Here is a 12,315-nt window from a genome sequence, read left to right as displayed (position 1 = left end):
GACCGGACATCATGCGGTCAAGGTATGTCGGGGACCCGGGGGGGGGGGTCCGATTCCGGCGGGGGGAAGGGGGGGGGGTTTGCCAGGATGGTTCGCAGGGGCGGTCAGGGGCGATTCGGCGGATCAGTTGCTGAGTTGAAGCCCTATCGGACTTGAATTCAGCAACACGGTAAATGTGCGGGCACCGATCGGATCGGAGCCTCGTAAAGTGGGAATCCTTGGGTAAGTTGGGCGCGGGCTTCATTATGCTGATTTAAATGCAAATGGCCGATTCGGGCGCGCGCGAATTTGCCTTGGGTCGGGTCTGGACCGCGTTTTAGGCCCGCCGCCCAACTTTACCACGATTTCGCGCCCAAAAACGGGCGCGAAGTTTTGGTAAAATCGGGCACAAAGAATACACATTGGCTGCCTTTGTAGGCAGCTGCCAATACCCTAAGGGGCCAATTTTACCAAATCAGCTCTAAGTGCCGGGTGCGGTCGTAAATCAGACCTGGGCCCGGCAGCCGTGCTCCAGCGCCCCCAGGCACCTTTTTTCGGCGCAGGTCCAGTGGGCGGGGCCTAGCGCATTTGCATCTGTCAGAGCACCGAACTGTGCATGTGCAGTGCGAAGCCGGCAGCACTCAGCGCGCCCGAGCGCGAAAGTCAAAGGCAGTGCTGACAGCATTGCTGACTGCGCTGCCTTTGACTTTCCCTGGTGGGGCGGGGGGGGTGGGGGAGGCGGGATTGGGATGTGACGTCTCATCCCTGGGGGGGGGTGGGTGGGGGGGAGGATCTGACATCTCTTCCCTGAGGTGGAGGGGGTAAGGGGGGGGATGTGATATTTCGTCCCTGGTGGGGGGAGGGGGGAACACAGTAAGACGTTTAACAACACCAGGTTAAAGTCCAACAGGTTTATTTGGTAGCAAAAGCCACACAAGCTTTCGGAGCTCTAAGCCCCTTCTTCAGGTGAGTGGGAATTCTGTTCACAAACAGAGCTTATAAAGACACAGACTCAATTTACATGAATAATGGTTGGAATGCGAATACTTACAACTAATCAAGTCTTTAAGAAACAAAACAATGTGAATGGAGAGAGCATCAAGACAGGCTAAAAAGATGTGTATTGTCTTCAGACAAGACAGCCAGTGAAACTCTGCAGGTCCACGCAACTGTGGGAGTTACAAATAGTGTGACATGAACCCAATATCCCGGTTGAGGCCGTCCTCGTGTGTGCGGAACTTGGCTATCAGTTTCTGCTCAGCGACTCTGCGCTGTCGTGTGTCGCGAAGGCCGCCTTGGAGAACGTTTACCCGAAGGGGGAAGGATGTTACGTCTCTTCCCTGAGGGGAGGGGGGGGGGGAGTGTGGGGGGGGATGTGACGCCTCTTCCCTGACGGGGGGTGTAGCGGGGGATCTGACATCTCTTCCCTGAAGGTGGGGTGGGTAGGGGGGAGATCTGACGTCTCTTCCCTGGGGGTGGGGGTGGGGGGGGAGGGCGGGTGGGGGGAGGGATGTGAGGTCTCGTCCCTGGGGGGGGTGGGTGGGGGGGAGCGGGGGGGGATGTGACGTCTCTGCCCCGAGGGGGCAGATACGTCACACACCCCCGACCCCCCCTCAGGGAAGAGACGTCACACCACCACTACCCCCGCCTCGGGGAAGAGACGTCACATCCCCCCATACCGCCCCCCACAGGGAAGAGACGTCATATATCCCCCTACCCCCCGCCTCAGGGAAGAGACATCACATCCCCCTCCTACCACCCCCCCCTCAGGGAAGAGACGTCACATCCCCCCCTACCACCACCCCTCAGGGAAGAGATGTCACGTCCCCCCCGCCCCCCCCCAGGGAAGAGACGTCACATCTCCCCTACCCCCCCCCTCAGGGAAGAGACGTCACATCCACCCCCATCCCCCCGCCTCAGGGAAGAGACGTCACCTCGCCCCCCCCTACCACCCCCCCTCAGGGAAGAGATGTCACGTTCCCCCCCCTACAACTGCCCCCCCCTCAGGGAAGAGATGTCACATCCGCCCCCCCACCCCCCCACCCCCAGTGAAGAGACGTCATCCTACCCATCAGGACCCCCGGTGCAAGGCCAGGATCCAGGACCGCAAGATGCTTTCGACGGACATCAGCGGTCAAGGTATGTCGGGGACCCGGGGGGGGGGGTCCGATTCCGGCGGGGGGAAGGGGGGGGGGTTTGCCAGGATGGTTCGCAGGGGCGGTCAGGGGCGATTCGGCGGATCAGTTGCTGAGTTGAAGCCCTATCGGACTTGAATTCAGCAACACTGTAAATGTGCGGGCACCGATCGGATCGGAGCCTCGTAAAGTGGGAATCCTTGGGTAAGTTGGGCGCGGGCTTCATTATGCTGATTTAAATGCAAATGGCCGATTCGGGCGCGCGCGAATTTGCCTTGGGTCGGGTCTGGACCGCGTTTTAGGCCCGCCGCCCAACTTTACCACGATTTCGCGCCCAAAAACGGGCGCGAAGTTTTGGTAAAATCGGGCACAAAGAATACACATTGGCTGCCTTTGTAGGCAGCTGCCAATACCCTAAGGGGCCAATTTTACCAAATCAGCTCTAAGTGCCGGGTGCGGTCGTAAATCAGACCTGGGCCCGGCAGCCGTGCTCCAGCGCCCCCAGGCACCTTTTTTCGGCGCAGGTCCAGTGGGCGGGGCCTAGCGCATTTGCATCTGTCAGAGCACCGAACTGTGCATGTGCAGTGCGAAGCCGGCAGCACTCAGCGCGCCCGAGCGCGAAAGTCAAAGGCAGTGCTGACAGCATTGCTGACTGCGCTGCCTTTGACTTTCCCTGGTGGGGGGGGGGGGGGGGGGGGGGAGGCGGGATTGGGATGTGACGTCTCATCCCTCGGGGGGGGATGGGGGGAGGATCTGACATCTCTTCCCTGAGGGGGAGGGGGTAAGGGGGGGATGCGATATTTCGTCCCTGGTGGGGGGAGGGGGGAACACAGTAAGAAGTTTAACAACACCAGGTTAAAGTCCAACAGGTTTATTTGGTAGCAAAAGCCACACAAGCTTTCGGAGCTCTAAGCCCCTTCTTCAGGTGAGTGGGAATTCTGTTCACAAACAGAGCTTATAAAGACACAGACTCAATTTACATGAATAATGGTTGGAATGCAAATACTTACAACTAATCAAGTCTTTAAGAAAACAAAACAATGTGAATGGAGAGAGCATCAAGACAGGCTAAAAAGATGTGTATTGTCTCCAGACAAGACAGCCAGTGAAACTCTGCAGGTCCACGCAACTGTGGGAGTTACAAATAGTGTGACATGAACCCAATATCCCGGTTGAGGCCGTCCTCGTGTGTGCGGAACTTGGCTATCAGTTTCTGCTCAGCGACTCTGCGCTGTCGTGTGTCGCGAAGGCCGCCTTGGAGAACGCTTACCCGAAGGGGGAAGGATGTTACGTCTCTTCCCTGAGGGGAGGGGGGGGGGGGGGGGGGGGGAGTGTGGGGGGGGATGTGATGCCTCTTCCCTGAGGGGGGGTGTAGCGGGGGAATCTGACATCTCTTCCCTGAGGGGGAGGTGGGTAGGGGGGGAGATCTGACGTCTCTTCCCTGGGGGTGGGGGGGGGGGGGGAGGGCGGGTGGGGGGAGGGATGTGAGGTCTCGTCCCTGGGGTGGGTGGGGGGGGAGCGGGGGGGGATGTGATGTCTCTGCCCCAGGGGCAGATACGTCACACCCCCCCGACCCCCCCTCAGGGAAGAGACGTCACACCACCCCTACCCCCCGCCTCGGGGAAGAGATGTCACATCCCCCTCCTACCACCCCCCCTCAGGGAAGAGACGTCACATCCCCCCCCCGCCCCCCCCAGGGAAGAGACGTCACATCTCCCCCTACCCCCCCCCCCCCTCAGGGAAGAGACGTCACATCCACCCCCATCCCCCCGCCTCAGGGAAGAGACATCACATCCCCCCCCTACCACCCCCCCTCAGGGAAGAGATGTCACGTTCTCCCCCCCCTACACCTGCCCCCCCCCCTCAGGGAAGAGATGTCACATCCGCCCCCCCACCCCCCCACCCCCAGTGAAGAGACGTCATCCTACCCATCAGGACCCCCGGTGCAAGGCCAGGATCCAGGACCGCAAGATGCTTTCGACGGACATCAGCGGTCAAGGTAGGTCGGGGACCCGGGGGGGGTCCGATTCCGGCGGGGGGAAGGGGGGGGGTTGCCAGGAATGTTCGCAGGGGCGGTCGGGGGCGATTCGGTGGATCAGTTGCTGAGTTGAAGCCCTATCGGACTTGAATTCAGCAACACGGTAAATGTGCGGGCACCGATCGGATCGGAGCCTCGTAAAGTGGGAATCCTTGGGTAAGTTGGGCGCGGGCTTCATTATGCTGATTTAAATGCAAATGGCCGATTCGGGCGCGCGCGAATTTGCCTTGGGTCGGGTCTGGACCGCGTTTTAGGCCCGCCGCCCAACTTTACCACGATTTCGCACCCAAAAACGGGCGCGAAGTTTTGGTAAAATCGGGCATAAAGAATACACATTGGCTGCCTTTGCAGGCAGCTGCCAACAATACCCTCAGGGGCCGATTTTACCAAATCGGCTCTAAGTGCCGGGTGCGGTTGTAAATCAGACCCGGGCCCAGCAGCCGCGCTCCAGTGCCCCCAGACGCCTTTTTTCGGCGCGGGTCCAGTGGGCGGGGCCTAGCGCATTTGCATCTGTCCGAGCACCGAACTGTGCATGCGCAGTTTGAAGCCGGCAGCACTTAGCGCGCCCGAGCGCGAAAATCAAAGGCAGCGCTGACAGCACTGCTGCACTGCTGACTGCGCTGCCTTTGACATTCCCTGATGGGGCGGGGGGGGCGTTGGGATGTGACGTCTCTTCCCTGGGGGGGGAGGATAGGGGGGGTGATCTGACAGCTCTTCCCTGAGGGGATGGGGGTAGGGGGGACGTGATGTTTCTTCTCTGGGGTGGGGGGGATGTGAGGTCTCTTCCCTGAGGGGGGTGGGGGGGGGTGGGCGGGGGGGGAGATGTGACATCTCTTCCCTGAGGTGGGGGGGGGAGGGAATAGGGGGGGATGTGACATTTCTTCCCTGAGGGGGGGGGGGGGGATGTGACGTCTCTTCCCTGAGGGGGGGAGTGAGGTGGGATGTGACGTCTCCGCCCCCCCAGGGGCAGAGACATCACATCCCCCCACCCCCCCTCAGGGAAGCAACATCACATGCCCCCCCCCCCTCAAGGAAGAGACGTCACATCCCCCCCTACCCCCCCTTCAGGGAAGAAATGTCACCTCCCCCCCCTACCCACCCCTCAGGGAAGAGACGTCACATCCCCCCCCTACACCCCCCTCAGGGAAGAGATGTCACGTCCCCCCCCTACCCGCCCCCCCTCAGGGAAGAGAAGTCACATCCACCCCCCTACCCAACCCCTCCCCCCCCCCCCCCAGTGAAGAGACGTCATCCTACCCATCAGGACCCCCGGAGCAAGGCCAGGATCCAGGATCGCAAGATGCTTTCGACGGCCACCAACGATCAAGGTAGGCGGGGGCCCGAGGGGTCCGATCCTGGGGGGGGGGGGGGGGGGGTGCTGCTGGCGGGGCCTGCATCCCAGGGTGGTCCGATCGGGGGGTGGGTGGGCTGCCGAGGTGGTTCGTGGGGCGGTCCGCGAAGGGTGGTCGGGGGCGATTCGGCGGATCAGTTGCTGAGTTGAAGCCCTATCGGACTTGAATTCAGCAACACGGTAAATGCGCGGGCGCCGATCGGATCGGAGCCTCGTAAAGTGGGAATCCTTGGGTAAGTTGGGCGCGGGCTTCATTATGCTGATTTAAATGCATGCAAATGCATTTAAATCGGCCTGTTGTCCGATTCGGGCACGCGCCGGATCGGCGCCCGGATCGGCCGTTGGTAAAGGCGCGATTGGCCTTGGGTCGGGTCTGGACCACGTTTTAGGCCCGACGCCCAACTTTACCATGATTTTGCGCCCAATAACGGGCGCAAATTATTGGTAAAATCGGGCCCTAAGAATAGTTTGCAATTCTAGGAGAGTTGGATTGAAAAGTAAAAATACTCAAATAATGGTTGTCATTCCTACTTTTAAGTGAGTGCCAACGTACAATACTCAAGAAGAGATTACAGGGAGAATTTCAACAAGCATTTTGCGTGAACATTACATCAATGTGAGGCCTAGAATAGATTGTATTTGCCAGGCCTCATTAGTCTTTGATTGGCAGATAGCTCACCCGACCACATCCATGATGTGTAGCCTGCTCATCTGTCGGGCAGGATTTTTTGTATACCTCTGGATGGTTATTTAAAAACTTGAGTCCTACTCCATGTCCAATGGGCCCAATAACTAACAAGGCAAGAGCAAAGGACTTGGAGAAAAAAGAGCCTTTTGAGTGACGGATTGTATGTTCCTGTGGTGATAAGCTACCTACAATTTTGAGATTGTATTTGGCAGCAAGCTTCAGGGAGCCAATCAGAAATCCCAATGTAGCTTGTTGGATTGAAATGCCAAGATCAGGTCAGGGTGGTCATCAGCGTTCCATTGTTGGTAGAGAGTGGGCTGGGGGAGGTGGGGAAAGGAAGGGTTGTATTCATGGTGGATGAGTGTCTGGAGCTGCAGTGGCACAGCTATATTTCTTGTGAGTCTCATGCAGCACTCAGAACCCCATAGAAATAATTTGACACCTACCATTGGCAGACCTCTCCAGCTCCATCAGTGGTGAAACTGCTTGGTGAATGCGTGGCACTCGTTCTGATCACTTTTGACCAGAAATGGCAGTCAAGATCCTACATACGTTATAGGGCATCTCACAACTCGCACACACACTGCTGGCTATTCAACCATAGCAACCATATTTAGACAAACAAATGCTCACTGATACACCCCTTCTTCTTGCAAGACAAGGTGGCACACAGCTGCAGGCAGAAGGAGAGAATCAGAGAGGGACACACGTTTCTAATTCCAAAAGAGAAAATGCTGGAAAATCTCAGCAGGTCTGGCAGCATCTGTAAGCAGAGAAAAGAGCTGACGTTTCGAGTCCAGATGACTCTTTGTCAAAGCTAGAAGGCAGAGAAAGTGGGAGATATTTATACTGCAAGGTGAGGGAATGAAAGATGAGTCACAACCACAAAACCAAGAGGAAAGACTGCTAACAGCAGTCCACAGAGAGAATAGAAGGTGTGAATGGCCGAGATGCTGAAAGCAGACGGTAAGCTGTGATAGATGTGACCAATATAAGGACACCCATTGCTGAGGGTGTGGTCAGTGGCAGAAGTGAAACTACTGAAGATAACAGCATCATTGTTCCTAATCCTCCTTCTCACATTCCACTCCCCCATCATTCCACATTCTCTTCTGATTGACTAGCTGCAGAGAGCGTAAACATACGCCTCTTACTTTTTTGCTCTTCATGAACCACAACCTTATCCTTCTGCCTTTCTCCTTTTCGACAGCCAATAACCCCACCCTGGCCAGGCAACAGGGAAAAAGCAAGGATATAGTGATGACAAAGACACACCGTCACTCAATTTCACATTCGCAACCACTTACTCAGGTACAGAGAGTCCTAACGGAAGGTTGTGATTGCGTTCCTGAAAATCACAACCTTAAGTAAAATGATTATAGGTGAATCATAGGTTCCCATTGGAATTAATATTAAAGCCACAGTTCCTTCGGACATTTCTTGCCCAGAAAAAACAATGCACGAGCTAAAATACTGTATCATACATGAGCAGCACTGTGCATTCCTAGCTGAAATAAAATAAAATACATCACTAAATATAAAATAAACACAATATAGAATAAATGTAAAATGTTTAAAAATTTCACTCACCTACAGTACATTTAGATTGACCAGGCCCCATCTACTGGCAGAAATGGTTAGTGCAGGCAGACGATGAAGTCCCAGGACTACCTGAACCGACCGAATTCTCCCACCAGACAGAACCCTTAGTTTGAGTTCAGAATGGGGGCCAGGAGAAGGGAGTGGCTGGATTCTAGACCCTAGAGACTTACATAAGAAGAGGGCGAGCATCAAGGCCAGGAGGCAAGGCCAGAGGGAAGGCTGCGGGGCGGGGCGGAGACAGGTAGACTGATGGCAAGGACATGAGTGCTGGGGGAAAGGTCATGTGTACATGCAGGCCACAGAAGAGGAAACCAATGGCAAATAAGATTAAGGTAAAACTGGCAATGTTAATCGGATATATTGTCACTACTTTTGGTGTTGGCAGCTTGAAGAAAATCAGTTTCTGATGTCTCAAAAACAAATGGTAAATGCAAATTCAATACAATTAATGATTTTCTTCTTATTTCCTTAATAAAATTGTTTCTCAGCATTGGCTGGAGGCAAGATTCAGCTAACGGTTTTCAAAGGAGACGTGAGAGACAAAGAGCTCCTGCAGAAAGCCTGCCAGGGAGTGACCTGTGTTATTCACACTGCTTCTGTGATTGACATCTGGGGTTACATCAGCAATGAAGAGATAGAAGCCATCAACGTTGAAGGTACAACTTGTGTTAAAGGAGAGCAAGGCTTTGAAGACTGTGGGGTTTGACTGCACAGGACAATGAGCTGAAATGTAATTCCTGTGCCCAGGTGATAAGGATGCAGAAGCATCACAAATCCGGGGCAGGGGCCTGACACCAGATTGGTGTTTGTTCCGAGTTTCTTCTCTGTAGGGCACTCATTTTATATACTTGCGATGGAATCGGAAAATTGGATGATTTTCATCATTAGCATGATGCCATTGCTGTATGTTTGTAAAACATGGAATACAGCACAGTCCTGCCACCAGTACTCTTAAAACCTGACTCTATTAAAATGGTATATGCAGCCTCATATTTGGACCTTTGTTGTGCTCTTTAAATTGTTCTTTTGTTCTCAAAGCTTCTTTGATTGGATCATTAATTTGTTGCCTTTCATTGGTTAGAATTTAAGCTTTGCTTCTTCCCATTCAAGGTAGTTTGACAAAGCTACCTGCATCCTGTTGGCAGATCAGATTCGCTTGGTAATTCCCATTCTCCTTTAAGAGGAGGAATTTTACAGCCAGGTACAGAAGCAGGTGTGCCTGCCTGAGGACACAACTCAACAAACCTGAGTATAGATCATGCCACAGACTCCTGAAGATGTCTGAGGAACTGTGTCTTTTACTGGGATGCAGTCACATAACCCTGCAGTCATGTAACACTGCTGTCACTTGCAACTGAATCTCCAAACTCCAGAAGATGGAGCATCAGTTGACCTTAACCTAGTAGGCACCATCTCAGGGATAGTGGTTGTGGGAGCAGACAGATCGCGGGGCTGGGGACATAGGATGTGCTTTCTGGTAAGCTTGTTGAGCCTGGAGAAAGACTTCTGCTCCTTCTAGTCCACCGCAGTATGTGAAGGCACTTATCTCATGAATTCAACCCTTTATTTCTCCTTTCACCTGCTGTGTTTTGAGAGTCAGGGAAACCAGGTTGACTAATGTTAAAAATAATTTCACTGTTGAAATGAAGATAGCATCCTTTTAAAAATATTTCAATAAACTTACCCACTTCCTGAGAGCAGATTGCCCTGTTCCTTGTCCCACCTCCATTAAACCTGGAAATTGTTTGGTTGGGTTTCCCGTTTCAAATTTTTGTCTTTTTAATCTCCCATCTGAACCAAGCCCACCTATAGGAATCTGAGTCATGAATCTTTAGAGCTAATTTAACTGCTCTATATAATCATAGAATTATAGAATGGTTCCAGCACAGAAGGAGACCATTCAGTCTTTATATCTGTGCTGGCTCCCTGCAAGAGCAATTCAGCTAATCCCATTTCCCTGCCCTTTCTCTACAGCCCTGTCAATCATTCCTCTTCAAGAAATTACTCAATTTCCTATTGAAGTTGGAATTGAATCTATCTCCATTACATTCTGAGGTGGTGTGTTCAGGATCCAAATCAGGTGGGAGAAATGGGCAATCATGTGGCAGATGAAATTTAAAGCAGTGAAGTGTTAAGATTCAGTGCAACTTCCTTGCTTTTGTAATCTTGCCTCTCTCTATAAAGCCGAGGATTCTGTATGCTTTATTAACTACTTTCTCAACCTGCCCTGCCATTATCAATGACTTGTGCAGATGCGCCCCTAGATCTCTCTGCTCCTGGACCTTATAGAATAATATCCTTTCTTTTATATTTCAGCATCCCATTCTTCCTACCAAAATACCACTGCACCTACTCTGCATTAAATTTCAGATGCCATGTGTCCCCCCCCACGCCCCCCCCCATTCCACAAGCCTGAATGTCTATGTCCCCTTGAGATGCATCACCATCCTCTCACAATTCACAATTTTGTGTGATCTACAAATTTTGAAATGATGCCCTGTTCATCCAAGTCTAAGCTATGCATATAAAGAAAAGCAGGGGTCCTAGCATGAACCTATGGGGAACCCCACTGTATATCTTCATACAGGACAGCACAGTGGCACAGTGGTTAGCATAGCTGCTTCACAGCGCCAGAGACCAGGATTCGATTCTCAGTTTGGGTCACTGTCTGCATGGAGTCTGCACGTTCTCCCCATGTCTGCGTGGGTTGCCTCTGGATGCTCTGGTTTCCTCCCACAGTCTGAAAGACGTGCTGGTTAGGTGCATTGGTCATGCTAAATTCTCCCTCAGTGTACCCGAACAGGCGCCGGAGTGTGGCGACTAGGGGATTTTCACAGTAACTTCATTACAATGTCAATGTAGGCCTACTTGTGACACTAATAAATAAACTTTAAACCTGAGAAACAATTGTCGGATAGCAACTTATATGTTACAGCTGTTTTCCACAAGTATTTAAGAGTGTGAATACAACGTATATTAGAACAAATTATGCTATAGATTTGACAGCCCCTTAAATTCTTACAATATTATGTTGCCACGCCAATTATCCACATTTAAAATGATGATAAAAATTGCTCTCACTCTTCAATTCTCCTCATGATAAACAGTGTATTTTTTTTCTCTTTTTCATTATGTATTAGAATGGCTTCTGTTTTTCTTATTGGCCTTGAATGATATTGTTTCATTTTAATTTGGCAGGAACTCGTCTTTTGCTAGAAATCTGTATTCAACAGAATGTGAAATGTTTTATCTACACCAGTAGTGTAGAGGTGGTGGGGCCAAATATAAGAGGTGATCCTATCTGTAATGGCGATGAAGATACGGCCTACCTGAGCAAACTGAAATTTCTGTACAGCAGAACAAAATATACAGCAGAGCAATTAGTCCTTGCAACAAATGAATGCCTCCTACCTAACAGTGAGCAGATATTAACATGTGCCTTACGCCCCATGTATATCTATGGAGAAAACTGCCGCTTTATTGAAGGACACTTGGACGAAGGGATCATCAATGGAGGTGTTCTGCACAGATCTTCCAAGAAGCAGGCTCTGGTGAACCCGGTTTACGTTGGCAATGTAGCCTGGGCTCATGTTTTAGTGGCCAGAGCTATGAAAGACAAGAACAAGGAGAAAATTGTAGGTGGAAAGTTCTATTACATCACAGATGATACCCCACACATGAGCTACTCCGATTTTAACTATGAGGTGATGGGCCCCCTGGGGTTTACAATTCCAGAAAAGCTCAGCAAGCCTCTGTTGCTCATGTACTTCATTGCTTTCATACTGGAGATGGTTCAGTTTTTGCTCAGGCCATTTATTAGATACATTCCCAAAACAAATCGGCACCTTATTACAATGCTCAACACAAAATTCACCTTTACCAGCCACAAAGCCCGTAATGATTTTGACTACGTACCACGTTACAGTTGGGATGTAGCAAAACAGCAGACCATCGCCTGGTTGGCTTCAATTGTACAAGACCGGCGAGATATTTTGAATAAAAAATAGCACGTTACAGCTACAGGCGCGAAAGCCTAAATCTTTGGAGAGTGAAGTTTGAAATTCTGAGTGATTATTTTGGCGCAGTAGTTAAAGTTTCATATAAAGTTCCTGGGTGTGAAATTGGGTTCATTAGCACCTGTTTCTGGGCACTATGAGTACCTGTAGAGCTGCAAAGTGGGGCCCGCTTTGAGTACACACACTTGTGAATTAGTGGAATGCCATATTGTTGAGGATTTTAGCAGACTAGGTTCACTGAAGTATGCAGCATGGGCAGATCATGATATCAATCAGTGTATCATACTGATTTGATTTTAACGGTGCCATTTTCAGCTTACTGCTCCAGCTAATATCCTCTTTAAACCTCACACAATTGTACACATATTTAAAAGGATCCCTTCACCTGACATATTTAAAGGGAACATCAACTACTTAAAGGTTAGTTGCTTCTAGAAGTTTCTTTGCTTCTACATGTTTTGTGCTTTCTATAATTGTTTCAAACTCCAATAGTTTACATGGGGTGA

The 12,315-nt window shown here is 51.4% G+C and overlaps 1 protein-coding gene across 1 annotated transcript in view; it reads left to right on the top strand.

Annotated features, from left to right (window-relative positions):
• The window catches only part of hsd3b1 (hydroxy-delta-5-steroid dehydrogenase, 3 beta- and steroid delta-isomerase 1), a 16,275-nt gene extending 3,960 nt beyond the window's left edge, over positions 1-12,315 (top strand). The window contains exons 2-3 of the mRNA XM_078232014.1: positions 8,282-8,449; positions 10,992-12,315. Coding sequence (XP_078088140.1) covers positions 8,282-8,449; positions 10,992-11,800 — 977 coding nt within the window. The 3' untranslated portion in view covers positions 11,801-12,315. The remainder of the gene's footprint in view (positions 1-8,281; positions 8,450-10,991) is intronic.

The sequence above is a fragment of the Mustelus asterias genome, chromosome 17 (genome assembly GCF_964213995.1).
Source record: "Mustelus asterias chromosome 17, sMusAst1.hap1.1, whole genome shotgun sequence".
Taxonomy (NCBI): Eukaryota; Metazoa; Chordata; class Chondrichthyes; order Carcharhiniformes; family Triakidae; genus Mustelus; species Mustelus asterias.
This window is presented reverse-complemented; position numbering and strand designations above follow the sequence as displayed.